We start from the raw sequence: 25,961 nt of genomic DNA on the forward strand, positions 1-25,961 counted from the left end.
ACGAGGGCAAGAGGGCTCTTCTCCCAAAAGGTAGCCAGAAACGCCCTAGTACTAGAAGAGGATGAGGGAAAGATCTAGTTTCACAGACAGAACCTGGTTTCCAAAAAAAGGAGGTCTTTAATTGTTCAAAATAGCACAAAAACGACAGATACGCAGCACTAGGGTGAGGGGGAGTGGAGGGGTGGACAGCCATGGGGAACTCCTAGGAGGACTGTTCCTGTCTCAAAGGAAAATAAATGGGGTAGGAGAGTAGGGTAGGAAGGATCTTAGGGTCTGAACAGGAAGGGGACACAGCGAAATACATTATAATACAAAAGACCAGGGCACAGAGCAAGTTGGTGGGGAAGGGGGTCTGCTCCTGGGTTTGTTTGCTATTTTTTGGAGGGGGCCTGCTTTACCTGCCAAATCTCTTTGACAATGGAGAGGTAGAACACAGCAGTCAGTGCAGCTGTTTGCTTTTCATTTTATAGCCTATTCCCCACCATCTCTGAAGAATAAGCCCTGACTGCTCTTCTCCCTTCCCCTCTGTGGAATGTCCAGAGGGCAGCGAGTGGAGGGGGGTGTACATAGTCCTCTGGAGTGGGAGGGAACCTAGATCCCTGCCCCAGCCAGAGGGAAAGCTGTACTTCCAACAGGCAACAGTATTGTCCCGCAGTCTTGTTCCTAGCTTATCACCCTGACCTTGTGGGGTCAGGCTCCATCCCTCCAAAATGTCTCCCCCTCCCCCCTAAAAAAGGTTTTATATAAAACGATGGAGAGGAATGGCAAGGCATTTTTGCCTAGACATGCCACCTTGTGGTCTGGAGAGGGAAGAGCAAAGGGGAAAATCAGCTTGTGCTGTTAGAGGAATTGCTGCATGTGTAGAGAAGAGGGGGTGGGTTGAAGCCACAAGCGCCCTGGGCTGAGCATTTGAACAGCTGTTGTAGAATGAGCTGCACCCCCCACCCACCCCCAAAAGTAGCTGCATTGGTGGTCCAACCACCTCCCGCCCCTCCCTCCCTCCCCAAACAGCAGAGACTCCTCTCTCTCCATTACCAACGCAGACACTAAAAACTAAACTGAGGGAGAGGGTCTGTACAGAGGCAAGAAATGGAGGCAGGGAGAATAACTCTCCCACCCCCCAGACACAGGATGCTGGGGTATACAAAAAGAACTTCATTCCTGTAACTGCAACTTGTAAAAAACCCAACAGCCCCCCTCCCCCCATAACAATTCCCCCCTCCAAACCCACCCCTAACATCAGCGTCCATGTTAAACGGGGCAGCAGCAGGGGGCAGGGGAGGAACTCCAGTCCTTCTTCCCCCTCCCTAGGCTGGGGCATGGCATGGCATAGCATGGCATGGCATGGCACAGCGATGGCCCCTGCTTGGGGCTCCCTCACTTGAGCCTCTGCGTCCTCCGCCCCAAGAGTCCAGCCCCGTGGTGTATGAAATGTGCTTTCAGCGGTTCCATCTTCCTCCACACAAAGGGGCGGCTGACTGGCTGGGGGTTCAGGTGGAGGCTGTGGAGCAGGCAGGAAGAGGGGATAGCAGGGGATGCCCTTCACTGCCCATCTGCTTTGGGCTTCTTTGGAGCGGTTTTCCTGAAAGAGGAAAAGAAATGTGTTGGGCTCATGAGCCAAATACTAGGCTAGGCCTGATGCACAGATTCAGAGATCAATTCCTAAATCCACATCTGCATAGGTATGTGTGCTCGCTCTCACTCAAAAGCGAATCTCTCTCACCTTGGATTGCCTATGCAGAACCGTTCCAGGAAGAAGCATTTCCACTTGGCAAGGATCCCATCTTGTGCTGCCCTCCCACCTAAAAATATCCTTCATGATAGGCTCTGTCCATTTGTTGCTGTTGGTGTCCATCTGTCTCGAAAGACAATGGAGTGTGCCTCCAGGGGTGAAGCCACACCGCTGCACTAGCAGCACTAAAGTGACCTCCTCAGGGTGCAAGCCTGGTTATTAAGTACGGAGGTCCTGGGCTGCCCAGAGGACAAGACTACCCTCTTGGCCTCAGTGATATGGTCCAAAGGAAAGCAGAGCACCAACTTGGCTGCAGGAATTGCCGGAAGGAAGTGTACAAGCACCATCCAACCGTCTTAGGGACTCTACTCCAGATTTGTACAGGGTTTGCTCCTTAGCCTTTTCTTCTCCCAAATATATTCCACAAAGCAGCAGAGGTTTAGGATCAGTTTTCCTTCTCCTAGATGGGCTCCCTTCCCAGGTGGACGAGCCCCGTATACCCCTCAAGTCCCTCTACAGCACGTGCAGAAACCGCCTTCTTAATTATTGGACCCACTATTGCTCATCTGCTCAATCCACCGGGGCCTGTCTTCGCAAGCAGGGAAAGTCCATGACTCACTGAGGATTTGAGACCCATCAGCTACCCTCCCCTGATTTAGTTGGCCAGTCGAAGCAGTTCCTGGGGTGTGGCCACTGTCTCATGCTGACAGCTTCTAGAAGCCACAGGTGAGAGCTGATTGCAGAGTGAAGACCGAAGGTGAACAAACTACCCCGGAAGGAGCACGATTTGGCCCCTATCAGAGGTACGACCCTTCCCCTAGCACCCCATACACCCAGGCTCTGCCCATTCACAGCACACAGAAAAGGAACTTGGACCAACTGGGTTAAGAAATAGGAACTTGATTGGACCCACAGACTCCAGTTGTCCCTTTCTGTACGCATTCCTTCCCCTCTCCCACTTTGACCTGAAACACAAACACTGCATGACTTTCCACTAGGAAATACTCACAGGTCGGGAGAGGACAGCGGCCGCTTGTTGGCTGGTTTTATCATGGAGCCATCCTTACTGGATTCTGTGAAGAAAAGAATGTGCTGCATATACTGGAGGTGCAAGTCCCTATCCAGAGAGCCAGAGCACACAGCAAACTTGGGTACCAGATTCCAGCTCAGGTACTTGCACACAGCAAATAGCCAGAGATTAATAGTCCAGAGGGCAGCCCTATTCTCCTGAGACAAGCTGGAGGTTAGCTGTGCCATCAATAGACCTCCTCACAACTGACCATTATCCATAGCCATGTTGCAGCATACCAAAGAAGAAGGGACTTTATACACTTATAAAGCATGAGCTGTCTTGGCCAATACTATGAACACCACCCAGTGTGACTTGCCAACAAATGTGCTTAACCATTCTCAAAACGTGATGAATTACAAGAGAAATGGGGGACAAAAATGTCTGCCCAAACCTCAATTCATGGGTTGGCAGAGTCTTGGGGGCGGGAGAGTGCGGTCCAATAAGGTTATATTGCAGGCTGGAGTTGGTCTGCAACCCTTTAGTTGGCCAACCCCGAGAATCACCTAACCTCAGAAAGGTCTAATTTGACATCCCAATAGGCAGAAATATGCAATGGTGAGTAATCCTTTCCATTACGGGTCCCAACTGATTTCCCCCCCCCCCATCCTTTCAACTGATGAGTATTCTTGGCCTCAGTTCAACCAATGTAGTGGAACGTGTTCCACAACGTAACGTTTTACATAGAGTCTAACTTTGTACATAACCCACATGTCAGACTGGCCACCCAGGCCAGTCTTGTCTATTTTGCCTGGCAGTGGCTTCCCAGTGTCTCAGGCAGAGGCCTTTCTAGCCACCTGCTACCCAAAACCCTGTTTTTAACTGGTGATGCCAAGCACTGAACCTGGGACTCGACCGCTGAGCTTTCACATAGTAAGTGGCAAAACAACAGGTCCTGCCTCAAGCAGTTTACAATCTAGATTTCCCAGTCTGAAGTGGCACTTCTTGAGCAGCCCTTAAGACTCCCAAGCTAGGAGCAAACTTCCCCCTAGATGTTGGGTTATATATGTCATGCATTTACAACAGAATGTGGAACATAGGCCATATACCTGAGAACTTTGGGATCTTTTTTTAACACCCACCCACACATCCTTAGGAATATCTCTCAGCCACGCTGGTGGTAATCAATTGAAGCCAATACAGTGCAGTGGTGGTGGGAATTTTGCAAAACCCTTCTGTCCCTTTTAAACTAACCACTCAACTCTCATGCCCCCTAATATCTCAGCAAAAATACTCAACCTGAGATAAAATTATGCAGATATATTTCATTTGCATAATGGGCTCAATATTTTAAATGTAATAGTACATATACACAGTTGTACCTTGGCTCCCAAACGCCTTGGGAGTCGAACGTTTCGACTCCCGAATGATTGAAAACTGGAAGCGAGTGTTCCGATTTTTGAACGTTCTTTTGGAAACCGAACATCTGGTGGGGCTTCCACAGCTTCCGGTTGGCTGCAGGTGCTTCCTGCAGTCAATCAGAAGCCGTGCTTTGGAAGTTGAACATTTCAAGTCGAACAAACTTCCAGAATGGATTCTGTTCGACTTCCAAGGTACAACTGTATACAGCACTGAAAGAGACCAATGGGTCCTGGTAATTCATTGTTCCTTCTTCTGTAGATGGGGATACATTTGAGAGAAACTGCCTTACCACCTCTCCATGAAGAAACAAGATAACAGGCTAGATGCTTTCTGAAGCCCTTCCCCAAATTCCTATCGCAGCAACCACTCACCTTGCAGCCACCGGACTTGTGTGGCAGGGCCGTAGCCCTTCTCGTTGCGGGCAGCAATGCGGAAGATGATGGCAGGCTTGGTTGTGTAGTCTATATGGGCATTGGAGAGACTGGCTGATTGCACCAGGCATGAGGGGCTGGGCCCACAATAAACTCGCATGAAGGCCAGCTGAGCGGGGGCTGCACTCTTCGGTTCGCCTGCCTGGGCACTCTGAATGGCCAGGTACACAGAGTACTCCGTGATCTTCCCAGAGGTGACAGAAGGGGGCTCCCAAGTCAAATGGGCTCCATCTGGACTCTGAGAAAGATACACACACACACAACAGATAGATTGAGGATTTGGACAGTTGGCTCCCAGCAGCCACACTGGGGTAGAGGCATTAGCTAAACAGGAGAAGCAACAAAGGTTGGCCCAGCAACCCCAGAACGAGAAGCTGACATAGCAAGTGACTGGCAGAATGAAAGAGCACTGACCTTGCTGATTTTAATGGCGCATGGTGCTCCAGGGAAGCCAGGCAGACACGTCTTGAATGCTGAAATTTCACTAAAAGGACCCCGGCCACAGGCATTGATTCCTGCCACACGGAATTTATAAGCAGTACCAGGCTGCAGTTCCTGCTTCTTGAGTTGAGAATAATCGGGTATGGTGCCCGAGTCATCCTGCAGGGAGCAGAGAGCAGTGAGAAGGGGACTTGAGGACCACCTTGATGGTTGTAGGAACAAAGGATGAGAGACATGATGGCAGCAAAGATTTGAATCTTCAAACTATGTGCATCATTAGAAGAAAGCCAGAGATAGGTGAAGGTCACTCACTTCTGTGGCAGGCGCATCATCAGGAGGCAGGAAGTAGTGTGTCACCATCATGTTAGTTGCTTTAACAACACCCACATCAAACCACTGGTTCTCCTTCTTCACAACCACCTTTGGAGGCTGAGTGGGAGGCTCTGGTTTCTAAACAGGGTGGGAGAAGAGAGGGTGAGTTCTGGGAAGCTGAAAAAGAACTTTCAATACTCTCTGTGAGGCTTCTTTCTTGTCTGGGGTGATTGAGGTAAGGATTGGGTTATATCTCCCAACTGCCTTGGAAGGCAGGGAAGCTGCACAATTAGATTTTAGCTTAGTACCAATCCCGAAGGCTCCTCCTCCCGTCTGCTGCCAAGCCTTAGACAGGCAGAATGCTGAAACTGTCTCCCTTTTGAGGCAAAAACCAGAGAGAAAAAGCAAAAAAAGGGCAAAGGGACTTCTGGAAGGCCCCGGCACTAGCTGAAGGACTAAGGTACATTGTGAGTTTGAAAATGTATAGTGCATTTCATATAGAATACGGCTGGGATGCCTTATTAATCTGACTAGAAACTTCACAGTGAGCACTCTAAGTTCCCTTTTCTTCCTGGCATGACGAAGGCATCCAATAAAATGGAATTTGTCTAAGCTATCGTATTCTAGGAGGGAATCGGGGAGAAATTTGAGCTGTGGATGGCATCTGCTGCAGTAGAACCTATAGCATGCTTGTGCCAAAAGATGCATCTGTGAAGGCAAAGGAATCCATCTTGCAAATGCAGGGGTAGGGAACCACTTTTGTCCAGCGGGCCAAATGAAAAATTTTTCGCAGGCCACTTCTGACAGGTTGTGGGGCCACCACCTGTTAATGCAAGCTGAGGATGCAAAATGCCACTAGGAGCATACAGCATAGTATTCTGTGAAAGAAGGAGAGAAAAAAGCAACAACAGAGAAGGAGTTGCTCAGAAACCCTTCTGCCCTGGCCAAAGGCAGGAAAAGAACTGATGCAGTGACTGCAGGACCAGCTGAGCCCAAAGCCTTTCACACATCTTCCCAGCCTTCCCAGGCAATGTGGGACATAAACCATCCTATCCTACTGGATGCCTTGGTCACCCTCAGATGGAGAAACCAGTATCTCTCTACCCCCCCCCCAAATCTCTCCCCCTCTAGACCCTCCTTAGCTTACCACTGGCGCTGCTTCAATCCCATTGGCAACCTCAGTCAGAGCAGCTGCCGCCTGCAGCTTTGCTGGGCTGGCCGCCGCCACCACTGGCTGTGGTGCCACAAAAGTATTAGAGGGAGCAAGGCCTGGAAGAGGAAAATCATGTTCAAAGAAGACAAGAATGAAAATTTCAGACCTTGACCATTTGTCCTCCAAAGCATCTCTCCACCATTAGAGCTGGAGAGTAAAGCACAAGTTCCAAAACCTAAACCCACCTTAACCAAGAGACCCACACCACCGAGACTGAAAAAGGGCGGAAGGTGTCCTAAGCACTGGTCTCCGCCCACCTGGAGCCCTCCAGAGGAAGCTGGATTCCCACCAGCCCCAGCCACTGCAGCCAAGGGTGAGGCCTGACGGGACATCTTTGGAGGCCATCAGCTTAGGGAAAGGTTGGGTGTGAGACCACCCCCCGCATCAAGCAGCAGTCCATAGCCTCCTGCCACCAGAAGGCAGAGCGCCCCCACTCTACAGGACACATATGGCACTACTTACTCTCTGTGGGCGTAGGGGGTAACAGCCCAACTGTACTCGTAACTGCACTAGCCAACTCGTTGAGGCCGTTGCTCTCACTGGCAGGGTCGTTGAGGCTGTCAGCAGGGGCCAGGGCTTCTGTGGGCAAGTGGGAAGGCAGCGGGTGCTGAGGTGGCTGTTGTTGAGCTGCCGCCGCGGCTGCCGCTACTGCCGCCGCCTGAGCTTCTTGAAGCTGGTGCTGCTGCTGCACGAGGGCAGCCAGTTCTTGCTGGGTGAGCACAATGGGGATGGCGGTGGCCTGGCCCTCAGGGCTCTCTGAAGCCAAGTGGCTGAGCTCCGCTTGTGTTGCCGCTGCTTCAGATGTATCCATGGCCTCTCCAGGACCTGCAAAAATGCCAGAGATGGAATTGGAGGCAGAACAAGGTTGCAGGGAAGATATATGCTCCGCTAACGCAAAGCAGAAGGGAGGGGCAGGAGGCTGTGCCCCACCTCAGCTGGGTGAATAAATATGTAGGGATGACTGCAAGCGGGACACTCCCTGCCCAATAACCCCAGGGCCAATCGAAAGAGAGATGAGATCACTCACCCATTACAGCCTGCTGGGCAGCTTGCAAAACTGCTTGTATGGCCAGGGCTTGGGCCTCTTCGGTAGCAGCAGCTTGGGCAGCCGCCTCTGCAGCTGCAGTCACTGCCAGCTCCTCCGGCGTCAACCCTGTCACCATGAGTGTGGTGGTGCCTGCCTGGCTCTCGGCCATCAACTCCTGGGGCAGTGCCAACTGTTCTACTTCTGAAGGTGGTGCTGGTGCTGGAGGTGGCGGTGGAGGAGCAGGAGCAGCAGCAGGGGTCACCTGAGGCACCACCACCATGGTGACAGGCTCCCGGGCAGGAGCTGCTGGTGCTGCTGGTGCCTCCACCACAGGCGCTGGGAGCTCTGGCTGGGGAGCAGCTTCAACTGGTGGGGTGCCTGCTGTCGGTGCAGCGTGGATCTGCTCCTGAGGCTCAGACGCTGCTGCCTGCATCTCCGCAGGAGGCTGCAGTGGTTCAGAGGCTCCTGTAAGGGAATCTGTACTGGTGGCAGCTGGTGTCTCAGCAGGGGGACTGGCCTCCTCCGCAGGCGTATCAGCCAAAGAAGAAATGTTCTGCAACAAGTAGGAGATGGTATTAGTAGCCTAGATGCTGGGGATGCTGGACCTGGCATCAGAAGGCTGGGCGATGGAAAGGCAGACATGGCACCATCTTTGGAGAATTTCTTTACTGAGTATGTCTCTGCCTCACAAGGTTTGCTAGCAGCTTTTAGGCAACTTGCAACATTAAGGCAGAATTGCTTATGCTGGATCAGACTGAAGGTCCATCTGGCCCAGAACTTTGTAGCTTAGTCAACCAAATGCTTTTGGGAAGGTTAGAAGCAGAGCAAGATGGAGCCAGCCATTCTATCACTTGTCCCTAAAAGGCCCCAAGCACAGCATTTCTGTTTAACAGTCATGACTAGGCATTCAGCTCCCTGTTCTCTGGTATGTATTTCTTTCTCATTTTATTTCTCTTACTTTTGAGGAATGAATGCTGGTACCCCTTAAGGATCTTTTGGCATGCATTTGGGGTAGAGTGTATTGTTATGAGGAGACAGAAATGGAGCTTTGCAGGATATTAAGTTGTTCACACACAAATGTAACATGTAGAATGATAAAAAATAAAGGAAGCAGCAGGAATTAAAGCTTAGTTCCCCACATTCCTCTTCATTTTGAGTTCAAACTGAGAGAAAGATCAGGGACTGGATCAGCAAACCACCTAGGGGCAACTCTAGGATCAGAAAATGATGCACTGGGAGACAAGGTTCAAGGAGGAACTGTGCTGCTACTGCTGCGCTTCTCTATGGCCACCGCCAACAGGCCGAATAAACAAATGTTTCTCTAAACTCCATTTGTATTGCTGTGTATAAAGTATTAGCAGGTGAGCATATGAGCAATGGGGAGAGGAGAAGCAGGAATAAAAAGGCGATTCTCTCCTCCATGCTCTGCCCTGGTGACCACTCCCTTGTGAGCCCAGCTAGTTTAGAGCCAGAATGAGGATGGCTCTTTGGTCAGTGCTGGAAGTTCCTCCCTCCCTCAAAGCCCACGGTGGGCCTTAGAGCCTCAACTTCTGGCATATCCCATGGAATAGATGAGGGTGGAAGAACAAGTTTTATTCCAAGCCCAGTTCTCGTTCCGTGGTTCTTACCGGCACAGAGGGTCCTGGCGGGGGGGTTGACTGTGTCACGGTGGTGACAGCCCTGGGCAGTGTGGAGGCAACGGTGGTTGTAACAGTACTGGGGCTACTGGCAGCTGGGCTCTCAGTCACGGTTGACTCAGGTTCCCCCTGTTGGCCATTGGTGGCAGGTGGCTGGTCTGCAAAGAGGAAATAGTTATGCAATGAGAACAAAGCCACAACTTTAGATTCCATTTGCCTGTTCATGTTCTCCAGACAGCAATAAACCCAGACTTAGGTTCCTATAGAAGAACCTATAAGGCAGCCAAACTTGCATCAAAGCTGATCTCCTCCAGAGCATTTTTCGCAGACCTCTGAATTCTGAAAACACATTTTCCATGAACTTGTCTGCCAATGATTTCTATTGTGTGTTGCAAAGGATTTCAGGGCAGTTAGAAAAATACACATGCTGTTTCTCCAAGGCACTGAGCAGGTCTGCGGACTCTAAGCATTATTCTGTGAGCTGAGAATGTGACCTGGGGTAAGCCCAACACTCTTCTGAAGAAGAGAAGCCTGCCATTACTATTTCCCCCCGAGTCCCTGACAAAAGTTTTCAAAACAGATGCTCTTTAGAGATGCAGGACTTATTTCACTGACTGCATGAAAACAAGGATGCCAAAGGTGGTGCAAGAAGCCCAGTCCTGCTCAAGCAGGAAGAGGTACTTGATTGAGGAAAACTGAGTGTATAAAATTAGGACAAATGACACAGGGACCCAAGCAGTGCTCCTGGTTACTGTAACACCATAAGGTGTCACAATATAAAGCTTCCAGAGATCCCCAGGGTCCCCCCCGAAAGCCACTGGCCCAAGGCATCCAAATGCAAGATGGGAGCAGGTGCCTCTCCAGCGTTCCTCTCCTGCCTGATCTCACCTTGATTGGCCCCCATGGAGGAGGTGACAGTGGTGGCTGTGTGGGTTGTTCCAGTCTCGTGGGTCTCACAAGGAGGATTGGAGCACACTCTGGTGGTTGGGTTCTGAAGTGGTAATCCTTCAGTGCCTGGACTTTCTCCCTCAGGGGCTTTTCCTGATTCAGAGCCCCCCACCGGCAAAGAGGTTGAGCTGGAAATGTGGGTGCCATCACCCCCGGTGCTGGACGTCATAGTAGTACTGGTGGAGCTCGTCTGCTGTGTTTCACAGGGTGGAGCAGAAGGAGTTTGCCCAGCACCTTCGCCCTGCCCTGCGCCCATGTTTGATGTTGTGGTGGTTGCTGTGTTGGTGGTGCCAGTCTCATGAGTCTCGCAAGGTGGGTTGGAGCACACTTGCTGCCCTACGCCCATGCTGGAAGTGGCTGTTGTAGATGTGTTGGTCGTGCCTGTTTCATGAGTCTCGCAAGGTGGATTGGAGCAAAGTGGCTGTGAAGTACCCTGGTTTGATGTGGATACAGTAGCTGTGTTAGTGGTGCCCGTTTCATGAGTCTCGCAAGGTGGATTGGAGCACACCTGGGGGCCTGAATCCTTGGCGCCTGTTTTGCTGGTCTCACAAAGTGTGCTTGAGGGGGGCAGCGTTGAACCTGAATCGGGCAATGCCATCTGCACTGTGCACAGCTGCTTTGTAGGCAAGTCTGCTTTGGCAGACATGGTGGTGCTGGTGGAACAGGTCTGCTGCGTTTGGCACGGAGGGTTGGCGGATCCCACCCACTCACCGTCAGGCTGCCCTCGGCCCATCAGAGACCGAGCTGTAGTGGCAGTATTGGTGGTGTGGGTGTGATGGGATTCACACTGTAGGCTTTTGGGGGCTGGTAGTCTTTCGCTGGCCTGCACTGTGGTGGTGGTGCCAGAGGCCACGCTGGGCACACCAGAAGCTGAAGTAAAGCTCACCATCCGGACTGCACATGGTTGCTCAGTGGGCACATCTGCTTTTGCCGACATGGTGGTGCTGGTTGTATTAGTCTGCTTTGTCTGGCATGGGGGGTTGGTTGGTTCTTTCTGCTCACCATCAGGTTGCCCTCGGCCCATGTTAGAGGTGGCAGTGGTGGCTGTGTTGGTGGTTCCCGTCTCATGGGTTTCACAGGGTGGGTTGGAGCACACTAGCTGACCTGTGCCCACAATGGGTTTCACTGTCATGGTAGTGCTAGTGGCACTAGTCTGGAAAGTTTGGCATGGTGGATCTGCAGTTGTCTTCTCAATCCTGGAGGTGGTGGCTGTATTGGTAGTTCCAGTCTCATGCGTTTCGCAGGGTGGGTTGGAGCACACCTTTTGCCCAGCACTCCGCACAGTGGTGGCAGTGTTGGTGGTGCCTGTTTCGTGGGTCTCACAAGGAGGATTTGAACATACCCGCACCACTCTCCCATTGGGCTGAAGCCCACCACCCTCTTGCCCCTCACACACAAACTGCACCTGGGTCGGCCCACCCAAAGTGCCCACTACAGTTGTCGTGGCTGTGTTGGTGGTGCCCGTTTCGTGGGTCTCGCATGGTGGATTGGAGCACACCAAAGTGACGGTGCCTGGCTGTGCGTCTCCCTGCCCTGATTCAGCAATTGCAACAGTAGCTGTGGGCTGCTCCATGGTAGGCGAGGCCAAGATAGAGACGGGCAAGTCATGCACTGGCTGGGCCTCCACGCCGCTGGGTGTCGTAATCAGGGTGACTTGAGTAGGCTGGGACACAGGCTAGAGATAATAAGCAGAGACCAATACACACACATTAGCATAAACACCTCGGCCAGGGACTTTTTCTGCACCATTAAAAAGTAAGTCTTAGAACAATTTTACAAATTACTCAGAATGAGATGGTGGAACCACATCAGCTCAGGATGCAGTTGGCAATTATGTTTTTGAATGCTTCTCAGTATATAACGGATATTTAACATAGTACTCTTCTCTACAGACAGAAAAAAATTAGTTTGTGGGGAGTCGTCAAAAATATAACCTCCCCAACTCACCTTGAATCTGAAGCACTACAGTCCATAGTTCTATCACCTCATTTTGTGTAACCTGTATAACAGCCTTGATCTTGCTCATAGGGAAAGTGGACATGAGACATGTTAAGAGGCTAGTTCAGGTGACCAATGGTCTGCAAGCCTCCACCCGGAGAAGACAGACTACAAATCCTTCCTGCAGCACCACAAATAAGCAAATTAAGGTGCTGCAAAGCTTAAAGTCTGTCCTTCTTCTTGCTTGGCCTTTCAGATATAATAGCAGGCTAGTGTTCAGGGAGGCTATAATAACCCAAGGACAATGAATTCTGCAATAGGGTTTTATTGGGTTTTATAAACAAGAATATTGTCTCTCTCTCTCATGCACACATACACACTTGACATAAAGCTCACCTTGGGGTTTCAGATCTTGGACAACAAGTATTTGCTAGACCACAGCTGCTGTAAATTAAAATACTGGGGCCATGAGAACAGAGGGAACTTTCGTCCCAGGGCCACTAAACCAAAGAGAACCGTTTCCCGCCTGCTTAGTTCCCAGGAACTGGTTTACAGGACTACATTGCACTGAACACAGTGGGCTGTATCCTACTGTGTTGTTCAGCTTAAAGGAAGGCTTCTGTCAGCACAATGGGCAAGAAAATAATTTCCAGTAACTCCCCCTCCCGCCTCTCCAACCTCAATAAATATGCTCCAGAGAGTTGAGGGACTGATAATTGCTTCCCTCCGCATTTTGCGGACAGAAGCCTTATCACCAGCTGAGTGACACCCAAAGGTTCCATTTGGCTATCACAGCTAATAACCAACAAGAGAATCTGTGACTCCGTCTGTTCCCCTTTTGAAGCCACCTTAGCCAGCAACCATCTTGTTACAACAGTAAGCGCCACAAAAGTTAATTATGTGTTATGTGAAGTACTTTGCCCACCCTGGATCCCTGGGCTCATCAATTCTACTGGGAGGCCATGAGGACTTCACATTTATCAGGAAACAACTCCCCAGAAGCTCCCTCTGACCCATTCCATACCTGCATGGTGATGGTGGGCGTGCTCAGCCCTCCTGCTGCTGTCAAGGTAGTCTGTGCTGCTGAGACTGTGATGGCAGCTGGGTTGATGACCTGGCTGGAAAGTGTGGCGATGGTGCCCAAGGTGGTAATAGGTGTCGCCAAGGAGGCATTGGTATTGTGTCCCCCAGTCCCAGCTAGGCTGGTTGAGACTGTGCCAGTTACAGTGCCCAAGGTTGTGACACCTGAAAGAAGATGGAAAGGTTGTGATTGGTATCCTCCACAGTGTGCTGCTTTCAATGGGTCAGAAACCCAGTCTGTACCCCTAGCAGTAAACATGGGTTTGAAGGGTCCTGGTCAGTGTCCCATGAGGCTGCTTTTCTAGGGACATATAGGCAGCACAACAGCAAGAAAACACAGCTGGCAACCAAATTTACAGCAAGAACAAACCAAGGTGTAGCCAGCATTCTACCTAACAGGCAGCTTACCCTCACAGCTGCTGGGGCTTCATAATGAAAAGCAAATGCATTAGCCTACGTGTCCAGCCTATTACTCCTGTCCCCAGGCCAGCCCACTCACCTGTAGTTCCTTTCACCACCAAAGTGGTGACAGTAGGCTTGACAGCAGACACCGTGACAGGGGTGACAAGCCGCACTCCACCCATAGGGACTGTTCGCAGAATAGTGCCAGGTTGACCTGGGGCTCCTTTAAGTACCACCTGGAAAGGAACAATTGACATGTTAAGAACTCGAGTAGCAGCTCAGGACAACGCAGCACTCAGTGCCCTCTCATCTAACCAGCTGATTCACCTGTGTTACACCCTGCTGCCCGTGGCTTGTGGTCAGCTTGGGTACAGCCGTGATGATCTTGGCAGGTGTCCCAGTGCCAGAAGTCATCACTTTTGTGGTGATGATGGTGATGGGAGACTTGATCCCAGGGCTACTGGTGACACCTGGAAAAAAGAGGCAGAGCTTTAACCCCTTGGGATACAGAAACACTGAAGTGCTCCTGAAGCCATCCTAAGAGTGATCCCAGTGGCTGCTGCACTTCCCAGCACCTTCTAGTTCCGCTACCCACCACCCAGCCAGTGCCATGGAAGTACTGCTTATAATCACACTCAACTCCCTACCTGTGGCACCGGACTGGGTAATAATAGCAGACATGGGGATGGTCTTGATGATGGTTGTGGTGCCAGGCTTTGTTGTATTTGGAGAGACACTGCTGATGCCCAGAATGGTGGGCTTGGTGCCTGTACCGCCTGCCTGGGAGCTGGTGATGATTGTGGTGGGCTTGCCATCTGCTGAGGTCACCAACTTTAGGATAGTGCCAGCAGGCAGGGGCCCTTTGGTCTGGAGAAACAGAGAAAACACAGGGAATGAACGATGCACAGAACAAGCATCTCAATATCCTTACACTCAACAAATAGGGAAGCCATACAAAAAAACCTGAAGCTCTAGAAGAGCAGGAACCTAAATTGTTCACAAGAAGCAAGTAGCAAAGGCCACCATGGAACAATTTGTGATGATCAGAAAAACTTAATATTGCTTTCGGTCCCTACAAGTATATGCCTAAAAGTATGTTGAAAATTAATGAGTGAGCCTCAGTTTGCACATCTAAAAGTGTGGTTGGAAGTAGCATCAACAGTACAGCAAAGTGCTCTTGGGCCGGGGATATATATGGCAACCAATCCTATGTTGTAAGTTCTTACCTGTATTATCTGGGTCACAGGGCCACTTGATGCCTGGCCTGTCACAGCTGATGTCTGAACAGGTTTAGTCTGAACAACTGACATCACTTTACCCAAATTGGAAATCTGTCAGGAGAAAACAAGATTGGTTTGCCCCTGACATGTCCAAAAATGAAGGGACTTTCTCTTATCACTCTTCTCAACCTTATTGAGGAGAAGCTGGGTTAATAAAGTAGCTGGTAAACCTTCATCAGTAGAGAATACTGAGGGAGAGCAGCAGCTCACAAATGCTAAAGGAAGGAACTATCCTGTACAATTGCCTACTTTCATCTAGAGTGGAGTGTTTAGTGGGCTGAAAGATATATCTGCTCTCAGCTCCGCCCCCCCGCCCCCACTACTTGGATACTTACCAATGCACTGCCTCCAGGTACTGAGATGGGACTTTTCACCAATGTGATGGTCTTGGTCACCCCTCCCACCACAGTAGTCATCACCTGGGCCTGCTGTGCTACAGTGACAGTGCCAGACTTGTGCACGGTGATGATGGGCCGAGTAGGTGTATTGGTGGTGGACGAAGATACCGAGGTGCCAACCTGAGCGGCGGCTGTCTTCAGCATGCGGGTTGCTGGGTTGCTCACCTGCATCAACATGGCCAACATGAGAAAAGCAAAGATCCCTAAGAGCAGGGGTGGGAAACTTGTAGCCCCCCCAATGCTGCTGGACTACAACTCCCATCAGCTCCAGTCAGAATGGTCAATGGACAGGGATGATCCAGGAACAGCAGGAGGAACCAAAGGTCCTCTGCCCTTGCCTTAAGCCCCCCACCCCCTTTTTTAAAAAGGGGCAACCAGGAGGCAGAAATCTAGGGTTTCATTCACAAAGCACAAGGAGATGTTGCCCTCTTGCCACCTGCTGTGTGCAAAACTGGTTGCCGGCTAATGAGCCAAACAGCCTCCTAACAGAGAGTGTGGTGCAGATACTCACCATGACGGGAGAAGAGGCAACTTTAACTGTGGTGGGTAGCGTGGTGGTTCCCGGCGAAACAGCAACAGTCTTAACTAGGGTTGTGCCAGCAGGCACACTCAGCATTGTAGGGGCTGAAGATGGTGGAATTTTTTGAGTGGCAGCAGCAGCAGCTGCCAGAGCAGCCATGCCACTCATCTGGGGGCTACTGCCAATCACCTGGAAGGATAGAGAAGAGTGTCAGGAAGTTAATGTCCTGAAGTTCTTGTCTTAGGACAGAGAATTAGTTCCTTCCAGCACAGGCCCCCCCATTCTTTTAAGCGATACTCACTGTCCCTTGAGTGTTCTGCGTGGGTACCACCATACGCACCCCGGCCGGCAGTGAAGTAACTGTCACAGGCCCCTTCCCAGCCTGCCCTGCTGAACGCACCGTCACCAATGGAGTCCCTGTAGTAGCTTGTGGGCCTGTCACCTTCAGCACAGCTGGGACAGCTGCCAAGGAAGAGGACAAAAACCAAGTAAGACATGTTTGTGTCCTAGATTCCTAGTTACTATGATGGTTCTCAAGCTGGCTGCCCTCGCAAAAAGCAGACAGTTGGCATGGAAAGTGTACATTTCCCCTTGATCACTTGCCCCACGTGCAGTAAGTAAAATCCCAAAAACAGCGTCCTCCCCCTTGAACTGGTGAGGAAATATATACGCATCAATGAAGAATATGGAACTGGAAGCTTATTTTAAAAACAAAAATGAGGGCCTTAAAAGCACACACTGTTCAACGCAGCTCCGCTCCTTCCCGCTTCCAACTTATGTCCCCTTATGTGATTCACTGTTAGGCAAACAGACTCAGATATTTTTCTGAGAGCTCCCATTGGGGGGGTGGGGGTAGACATTGACTTAAAAGCCCCAAATACAGACTAGGATTTGGCTCTTATGCATTTCATTTAAAATATTTAGACCAACACACCCTACGCTCAAAGATGCACATGCTAATAATCTTAAGAAATAAATGTTATTTTAATTTTGTTGAAGGTGTTCTGCTGTTCCTCCTTTGGGAGGTCTTTCTAAAACCTGGGGCTACTGTAAAGAGGGCCCTGCGGGTGGAGCTGAATGGCTCTTTCACCAGATGTTAGTGGGAAGAAAGTGTGTGCTCACAAAAATGCCTGCTTCCTGGCAAGGATGGGATGGGGTTTTAGTTGAAAATATAAAGAATCCTGTGCTCCCTGCTGCCCTCTAGGATTTCCTGTTTACCTTGAGGACGAGGAGTGGCGGCGGCGGCGGTGGCAGCAGCAGCAGGCACAGGCATTGGGCTGCTAGGCACAGTAGGCAGCACCTGGATGGTGGTTGTGGTAGGTGGGGCGGCGGCGGCAGCAGCCACGGCACCAGCAGCAGCTGCAACAGCTGTAGTCTGGGGCAGCAGGGTAATGCCCATTTGCGCCAGGGGCTGCACTGTGGGGACAGGGGCAGCTGCAGCTGGAGCGGGGCTCTTGGGGGGGTTGACAGGCACTGAGGGCACAGGATTGGCAGCTGGCGAGGTGGCAGCTGGGATGTCATACTTCTGGAGCTGCAACAGGTAAGTGTCAGCTGTTGGGACAGAGCCCCAGCTCACTTCCAGGGAATTGGTGTTGGCACGAACCAGCTGCACCCGTGAAGGCGATGGAGGTTTCTCTGGAACAGAAGAATAAGAACAGATGGCATTAGGAAGAGGACACTGCAGGTACCCTGCAAAGGGTACTCGATCCCATCACATTCCTTAGAGAACCTTTCCTCTAAAGCTATTCCATACCATTTCACACACTTACTCCGGGACACTACTCTAAAAGCAAGGGCAAACCAGTCCAGCCCCATCAACATTTTCTTTTTAGCTTCCCAGACCATTTTGCAGCAGCAGCAGCAGCAGCATATGTGCTGATGAAAAAAAGCCACCAGCATGTAAGCAGCATTATTGCCTTGGCTTGTTTCTCTCGATGGCCTAAATCTTGTTCACCTTTTCCCATTCTAAGACCCTTTTCAGGTGAACATATTTGGAAGTTGGGGGAGAATAACAGTGCATATACCAGGAGGCTGAAAGAAAACAATGCCAGCCAGAGGTATCTCTCCTACTGTGCTGATAGTTATGGATACAGGAAAATGTTCCTTTGAGTGATCGGAGCTCTCCTTCCCATTTCTGCAGCAATTGGTGGCAATTTGTTGACAACATCTGACATAATGCCAGGCAAATATTGGATTTAGTTTAAGAGCAGAGGAAAAAACTCTCTCTCCCCTAGGCAGAAGTGGCTGGGATGTGGTAATCTGGATCTTTCCCCATAGCAGCAGTGCCTGAAGGGAATGGCACATTCTCTCTTGAGTCATGGAGCATCCACTGGTGGAGGGGACATGCAAAGACTCAGGAAAGCGCAAGGGAGTGGGTGTGGAGGGGCTGCTGCCTTCTTTATTGCTGTAGGGATTTTGAGGGACAGAGGAGGGAAAGCTGGAGGGGCGCTTCCGGAAATGATTACAGGGGAAAAGATATGGTATGGGAAGGTGTGATATCAGTGTAAGAGAAGATCTGAACCCTGACATGTGCATACTGAACAGAATGGCATACAACCGAGGAAGAAGGAGGAGTTCCATTCCTACTTTTGCAGGGGGGGGGGGGAAGGTTGCCAGAAGCTTCCTTCATCCCACCTACCAGTGGGTCTGGAAAATAGTGACTGGAGTCTGGAGTCACTATGCCCACTGTTTGGGTGCTAGGTACAAATTAAATGTAGTTTGCTAGAGTAAGAAGCCAAATTCAGATTGTCTTTTCAGTCTACTACAAACTAAATATAGTGCAGACTCCCTGCAAAGCAGTACTAGAGGGAACCAGGGCAAACCACCACATCCTCAACAATCAAGAGATGCTGATAGTAAGGCAACACCTACATGTTCAGAAAAGTAATATTGTAGATCACGCCCAACTGCAAATGGAGGAAGAGCATGCCTGAATGCTTCTCCACCCCGCCCCCCCCACCGCCAGAAAACTAGCTTGTCAAAATATAGTCACCTTCTCCTAAAAAGCTAGCTGTTCACAGGCAAAGAACTTCTCACGTGGAGGGAATTCAAGCAGATGAATTATGTTTATTACTCCAGAATGCAAGATGGCACTACAATACACACCACCTGTTTGTTGCCCCTACATTAGAAGCTCCTTGCATGTGTAAAGTTAGCTTCTTGGGGACAAGGCAAGATTAAATCCTGCTTCCCACAGTAAACATGCAGAGGGAGAGAGCACTCAAACATGCAATTCCCCCAACAGTGTCTACTTCTGCCAATTTGCATAGATCTTCAGTCTCAAAATCTCCACCTGTTCTATAATGCCCCTGCCCCTACGTTGAACCCTCTTACCTGTCTCAAGGTACCATAGATCCTTGCAGCAAACCTGGTTATTCCAAGCTTTGCGGTACCCATCGCGGCCACTCCAGATGTACAAGCGGGTATTGATAGCCACAGCACAGTGCCCAGCTCTGGCCCGTGGAATATTGTCCTCTAGTGTGTCCATCAGAATGGGCTCCCAAGCCATGGAGTCTGTGCAAAGACAGAAATACACACAGAGGCGATCAGACAGGAAAGGACTGGAGACAGGCAGGGGTGGGGGGAAATGAAAGAATGTGTAGGACATCCTCCCACATACCGAGGTTGAGGCAGGCCAGGGTATTTGTGCATTTCCATTCCTTCTCATGTGTTGCCACTTTGACATCATCCATGACAAGGGGTACCCAGCCTCCAAATACATACATCCTGTCCCAAAGAGAAGAAATGGTGAACAAAAGTTGTGACAGGACTAGGAATTAGGCTTTCAAAAGCAGTGAGAAATCAGGCTAAAGAATGTCAGAGACAGGTCTTACTTGTTCCCAATAGTTGTGGCTGAATGCAGACTGCGTGGGAGGGGAGCCACCCCACTCAGGGTGGGCTTGTTCCACGTTAGAGATTCTGAGGGGAGAAAAACACAGCAAAGAGATCACTCCAGCTGCAGTGCTTGATCCTGCCTCCCAGCCTTTCAAGATGCTGAGGCTGGAACTAGCATCCCTGTCAGGGCTCAAAAGACCCACTCTCTTCTAAGTCGGTACCACAAACGCCACCTCAATCTAAAACAAAGCAAATAAACCATTCCTGATGCTGTTACCAATGTCAAGGGTCCAGAGGTCACCAAGACGACAACCACTCATGCCACCGTATATAACTAGTTTGGACTTCTTGTTGTCCTTCTCTGTGTACACCACAGCAGTGTGGGACTCCCGTGGCGGAGGCAGTACACCATAAGTGATGGGGATGTCCCAGGCTACCACACCAGAGCCTGGTCGTAGCTCCAAGATATAGAGGTCATTCAGGTACCTGTAATTGGGGTGGGGGTGGAGACAGAAAAACAGAAATGAAAGCCAGGCCAGGCTCTTCTTTGCTTCCCAACTGTGTACCCACAGACACTACCCAGGCCCCTTCCTGTAGACAGCACAAGCAATATTTTCTCAAGAATTAAAGAAAAGTGAGGAGGGAATGAATAATTCGCTCAAATTCAACAACACCCCCAAGACCAGTGGTTCCCTTGCATAGGTCCCAGTTATGGAAATACAAGTGAGAAGCTCCAGTCCAAATTGGCAGCAAAGTCGTTGCACCTGGAGCACTACAGCTTGATCACGACACAGGGCAAGACACAAACACTATACCTGGGAATGTTATTCTTAGGGTCTTCACTGTCATTGGCCAAGCCCCCAAACAGGTAGCATTTGTTGCCCACCAATGAGAAGCTATGGCCAAGTCGTGGGCAGGGTGGGGGCCCATTCTTAGGAGTCTTGGCTTTCAATCTCTTCCACTCCCAACGGCTGGCCTAAAACAAAGTGCCATGTGGTTAAAGCAAGTGAGCAGTGCAGGATTTATTTTAAAAGCAGAACATCTAAGCAGCAGGGAGAGTGGCTGGGAAGGAAAGGAGCACAGAGAGAAACTTCTAGAAGTTAAATACTTGGTAGCCCTCTGCTGCTTATAGTGGCCCAATACAGTAGCTACAGGAAATAATGTGGGTGAATCAAAAAGGTAGACCAGGGTCTGACTTCCACACCTTAGCACTGTGTCAGTAGTACTGTGCAAGCCCCTTGCTTAACTTTCAAACCACCCCCCTTCCTGAACTGAGAACAGTCTTATGTCCTGCAGCCACTCACCTGCAGTTCATAGAGGTCGTTGCTGTACTTGCCATACTCCACCATCCCCCCAAATACCAGCAGACGGGTTCCGTCACAAACGAAGCCATAGGCCGCACAACCAGGAGGGATGTCTCCCCGCACAGCTGGGATGAACCACTGGTTTGTAGCTAAGAGACAAGCAGAGGGGAGTCAGAAGGGCTGCCTTAAACTCTGTGCTCAGATGCAAGCAGGGCTCAGACCTTGAGCTGCGGAGGCACAGATGTGTGAATCTGGCTCATCTCTCCACCCTCTTGGCTGCCAATCCACCACGTAATGAGATATCTATTACCACTTGATTTGAAGACCTAAGCTGTCTTCATGCACTCCCTGCAGCAGTGGCTTCCCTTGTCTCCAGACTGAGGATGTCATGATTTGTAACAGAACCCCTTTCCTTGCCCTCCACTGGCATTTAAGCCCTACACTAAGCACCCCAGAAACAGGAAAACCTCTCAGCAAAGAGGCTTCACCTCTGTCTGGTGAGAATGAAATAAAGGAAGTACTCTACTAGCTAAACATCTTGGCCACAAAAGCAGAGAAGTCAAAATGAGGGAGGAGGCATTCCTTCCCAGTGCTCCTGGTGGATGCAGCACTCAGCAGCACAAGGCTTCTGCCAGCCAGAGGAACTGTTTACAGTGAGCAGAGCGGGAGGAAGCAGCCTATCAGGCAAATCAGAGAGAAGAGGCAACTGCCAATCAGGAAGCTGCCCCCACCCCTCCTGCCCAGCTCTCCTTACACTGCAAGACTCCAGTCACAGCAGCTCTAGGGGAGGAAGAGACAGACTCTCTTCCACATGCACTTGCAAACCCAATGCAGCTTCAGGCCACACATTTATTCCTGCAGTGAATTTAAGCTGCAACCCTACTTAACTAGTCTCAATGACCAAAATCTTATTATGCTGGAAGGCCTACCAGAACTACCCAAAGAAGGTTACACCAACCCAGCACCTTCACCACTCTTAACACCTCCCTTTGACAACTAGCCAATGCTTCCAGGAAGGTCTCCGAACATCACTTTCATTTTGTTTGCCTGCAAAGACTGATTCTGCAGTACAAGAAGCAGTAGCATGAGATGACTAGGATTGAAAAAAGTTTGAAATTAATTTTAACACTTCTGCTAAGGAAAAACACTTTGCATTTCCTGAGCTTCTTGAAGAATTCTTCCTTCAGGAGGAAAAAAATGTCTTAAGCCTTGTTATCAGATCACTCAGATCTCTGTTTTTCAAAATATCCAAAGTTGCTTTTTGTTTAAAATGAGGACTCTTCTCTATTTCATATGAGTAACACAAATGAAGGCACAAGTGTCAAAATCTGCTTCACGGTAGCAGAGAAAATGTTCATACTAATCCCAAATTGTGCATTCTAAGCTAGGAAGTCCACATAACCCATAGATCAGGGACAGAGGAATCACCATACTGTGCAGGAAACAACTAGGCTGAAGACGCAATGATGGTATGGTAACTCTTTCAGACTAAATAGGGACCTTCTGATCCAGAAAAGGAAATAACCTTTAATACTGTTCAAAATAAAAACATTGGTGAAGATTACTTCCAGAAAACCCTTCCAATTAATACTCAATTTGGTAATCTTTAGAGCTAACCTCTTAATCTACTGTTATTTTTGTAATTTAAAGAACTCAGATCACGCTGCAAGCTTACACTGGCAGGCTACATGTCCCTAAACTAATCCTGGTATATCACCTGGGCTGAAAGCCTGCTGGAACAATGGGTCTGGGAAAATGAATTCACCCCCCCCCCTTTGCTGCCTTGCAAAAAAAGGAAAAAAAGAGTGAACACCAATTGTGTCTTCCGAGAATGCGTATATAATGCCCTAGCTGAGTACTAGGAGCTTCTGAACAACAGAGGCCCACCTGCCCCATCCTTACATTTTGGCAGGAAAACAGAACCAACATCACAATGCGCTCACATCTAGCTTCGTTTGAAGAAGCCAACAGACTCCACCCTGAGCCCAGACTCCCAATAAAGAACAGGAACAGTAGATCATGGGTGGGAATCTGCTTGCAAAAAGTGACTTTTTCTGTTAGCACTCACTGGGGGGGCGGCGGGAATTAAAGCCAGCCCTGGGAAGGGTTTCAGCAAACTTCAATCTACAACTGACACTATGAGGCGTAAATGTTTCCAACTCTTGACACTGGAGATAAGGGTCTTTGACCCCTCCCAAATGGTTACAGGGTGGAATGTTCCAGCATTTGCTCTGAACCCACCACAACTTTCAGAGGCACTGTACTGCTGCGCGCTCTATATTTGAGCAAAGATACCAGACAACAAGGGGTTAAAAGCTGCAGCATTTGAAAGTTGAATTTTTCCCGCCAAGCCCTTGGGGGAAGAAAAGCTTCTCTGCCAGCGCCCCCCCCCCCATGAATGCATGTGGGAACCAGGGTGTTGACATTGGGAGGAGGCAGAAAACATCTCACAGCTACCTCCAACACACTAGGGTTAACTTGAAAGTAGGCAAGCACTTGTGTCCTCAGGGTACCCTGAGCTGCATTCTAAGCTGGGTGCACTGGCTTCGTGATAGACAATTCTCGGGAATTTGTCTTTTTCAATCAAGCTGGGGCACATCTCTGTTTTTGCCAGACCACGCACAGTCTCCCCAGTGCCATTGAGACTGATGATTGGGGCTCATGTGGCTGCAACAAGATAATCCATTTAAGATATGTTGCCAGTGGGAGATGAGCTCCCCTGCCAACATACCCTGATACGCCCTCCTGCACCCCCAAAGTTCAATTGCTCCTCTCCGGACACCAACACAGAGGAAGAAAAGTTCCTAATGTAAAGTCCCTTGACTTCCACCTAATGGAAGACTGCTACAACGAGAAGACTCAAGCACATGCCAATTATCACAGCCAAAGGGCTGGAAGAAATTTAACCGCCAAGGAACAAGAGAGGCTTTACAACTACTTCACCCTTCTAGCTCTCCTACCTCCATTACCACACATCCTACTATATCAACTTGCAGCTTTGGGGGAGCAAGAGTTAAACAATATAGCAATCTTAGCAACCTAAACCTAAAACAAAAGTGGGAGTTATACATACATATATACATACATTTATACAAGATATCAGAGTTTTTACTTCATGCTTTCATGGAGAATTACAAGTCTTTCTGGGATCTATTATAGGCAAGCTTTTCATGATTTGGCTACAAATGGGGGTAATGCCCTCACCCTATGAACACCCTAGACGCTGTTGCCCATTCACCCCCCTTACCTGTGTTATAGACATGCAACTCATCCACGATGCCCTCGTTGCCCCCTCCGAAGACCACAATCAGCTCTTTGATGGCCACAGCTCTGTGCCCATGTCGGGGCCGAGGCACGGGGCCTGACCACCCAACCACCCGCTTCCAGCGGGGCTGGAGCAGCCCGGGGGTGGTCCCGCCACCTGTTGGGGAGCCCCCACTAGGGACAATAGCAGAGGCGGCAGCCATGGAAAGCACTTCCCAAGTAAGTCTCCTTCCTAGCGATCAGTCCTCTAAAAGCGCGCAACAAAGAGGCAATCCTATCAGTTTTTATCTAGAGGTGGTTAAAAAAGGGGGGGCACTCTTCCAACCCACATGCACTCTACCTCTTTCGAGGTAAGAGTGGGAGTAGGAGACACGGCTGCTTCACTTTTTTTCCAGGGTGGTTGGTCAAAACACCCGCCTTAAATGGGGCACAACACCCCCCAAGTCCTCTCTTGACTACTACTGCTACAACAACCCTCACCGCGGAAACTAAGCCGGAGTCACTTCCTTGCTGCAACAAACTACTTCGGAGTAGTTGTGAAATTGAGATGCTGAGAAATGTATACCCCCACAAAAAAAGAAACTATTGGAAAAGCAAATACCTATTCTTTTCTTTCCTATGTGGGGGGAGGAGAGAGGTTGCTGCCCCGAGAGCGAGCGGAGGCGCCCCTTTGCGGAGGAGCTGCTAACCCTCCGCTCCTCGAGTTCGGATCGCCTGGCGCGGCCCCCCCGGAATGCAGCCTCCCTATGGGGCAAACGCCCTCCCCGTGTGGCAGGAAGAGGGGTGGGGGCCGAAACAAAAACTGCCTCCTAGTTGCCTCCCCACTTTCGAAAAACTATTACCAATTGCCCTTCCGAGGGAACTACCCCGCGCGGGGCAGTTACTCCACCCCGCCCGCAGCAGGGCCCCTCTGCCGCCCCCCTCCGGCCCCCGCTCAGAGCCCGGCCCTGGGAGCCGCCATCTTGCGTTGCCCGGACGGAAAATGGCGGCCGCAGGGAGGGAGAAGCCGCCTCCCCCTCGTCCCCCCCACCCGCCGCGTCTCCCCCTCCGACCCTGCCTGCCCCCGCGACCCGGAGCCCTAAGCCAGGCCTCCCTCCCTCCGCCTTCCAGGCGCAACGGGCCGCTCGATCCACCCCCGCTGTACGGCACCGATGGGCAAGCTGCGGGCTCCAGGCGCCTTCACGCCGCCCTGGGAGCCGCCATCTTGCGCCTGTGAGGAGTCTCTCTTCCTCGGCAGCGGCGATGGGCGGGGCCACGGCGAGGTCTCCGTACGGAACCCCTCCCACCAGGGCGCCGCCATTTTGAGGGGGCGGGGCAGCCTGGACACCGCCATCTTTGTGGACATTCGGGCTCCGCCTCTTTTCTTTTGCGGACTTCGTTTGTGCGGGAGACTGCGCGCCGCATTTTCATCGCGCTTACTTTTTTTTAAAAAAAAATAATTTGTAAATTTAACGCGAGTCGCAGAAGCCACTTCTAACAATACGTTGTCTACCTAGATAAAACGTTTATGTGGGCGTCGCCATTTTGAACAGGAAGCCCCGCCCTCTTTGCTTTTTTTGGGCGAAAACAACAACTGCCCCTCCTCCTGCCTGCAATTGGCCTCCTTGCTTACGCCGGCCACGAATGCTGCAGGGAGGCTCCATACGCTTCCCTCTCCTATAGCAACCCTGTGGGCGCCGCCATCTTCGATAAAGATGAAGGGCTTATCTTGCATAAGCACGTGAACGCTCCTCCATGAGAAAAGAAATTTCTGCTCGCAGTGCCAATGG

The 25,961-nt window shown here is 50.4% G+C and overlaps 1 protein-coding gene across 2 annotated transcripts; it reads right to left on the reverse strand.

Moving 5' to 3' along the window:
- Positions 1–94: 94 nt before the first annotated feature.
- Positions 95–25,168, reverse strand: HCFC1 (host cell factor C1). 2 transcript variants are annotated; one of them, XM_053371639.1, is made up of 26 exons: positions 24,794–25,168; positions 20,929–21,077; positions 20,440–20,600; positions 19,902–20,110; positions 19,624–19,708; positions 19,410–19,516; positions 19,124–19,303; positions 17,009–17,425; positions 16,092–16,252; positions 15,782–15,979; positions 15,208–15,435; positions 14,819–14,923; positions 14,240–14,459; positions 13,920–14,062; positions 13,690–13,828; positions 13,135–13,355; positions 10,113–11,847; positions 9,216–9,382; positions 7,588–8,140; positions 7,023–7,385; positions 6,495–6,616; positions 5,348–5,485; positions 5,009–5,194; positions 4,535–4,832; positions 2,742–2,805; positions 95–1,582 (listed from the first exon to the last, which is right to left on the reverse strand). In XM_053371639.1, the coding sequence occupies exons 2-26, from the start codon at positions 20,971–20,973 to the stop codon at positions 1,543–1,545; spliced, it is 6,285 nt and encodes a 2,094-aa protein (XP_053227614.1). In that variant the 5' UTR covers positions 20,974–21,077; positions 24,794–25,168; the 3' UTR covers positions 95–1,542. The 2 variants fall into 2 exon arrangements, with proteins under 2 accessions (XP_053227614.1, XP_053227613.1); XM_053371638.1 differs by lacking the exon at positions 24,794–25,168 and adding an exon at positions 24,176–24,678.
- Positions 25,169–25,961: the final 793 nt, after the last annotated feature.

The sequence above is a fragment of the Podarcis raffonei genome, chromosome 17 (assembly GCF_027172205.1).
Source record: "Podarcis raffonei isolate rPodRaf1 chromosome 17, rPodRaf1.pri, whole genome shotgun sequence".
NCBI classification, from domain to species: Eukaryota; Metazoa; Chordata; class Lepidosauria; order Squamata; family Lacertidae; genus Podarcis; species Podarcis raffonei.

Excerpts from the sequence above, each read along its gene's own strand:
- HCFC1 (XM_053371638.1), bottom strand. The coding sequence starts at position 24,395 with ATGGCTGCCGCCTCTGCTATTGTCCCTAGTGGGGGCTCCCCAACAGGT. Across the intron at positions 19,517-19,623 it reads GCCACAACTATTGGGAACAA|GATGTATGTATTTGGAGGCT; the intron begins GTAAGACCTGTC and ends TCTTTGGGACAG. Across the intron at positions 19,304-19,409 it reads CCTGGCCTGCCTCAACCTCG|ACTCCATGGCTTGGGAGCCC; the intron begins GTATGTGGGAGG and ends GTCTTTGCACAG.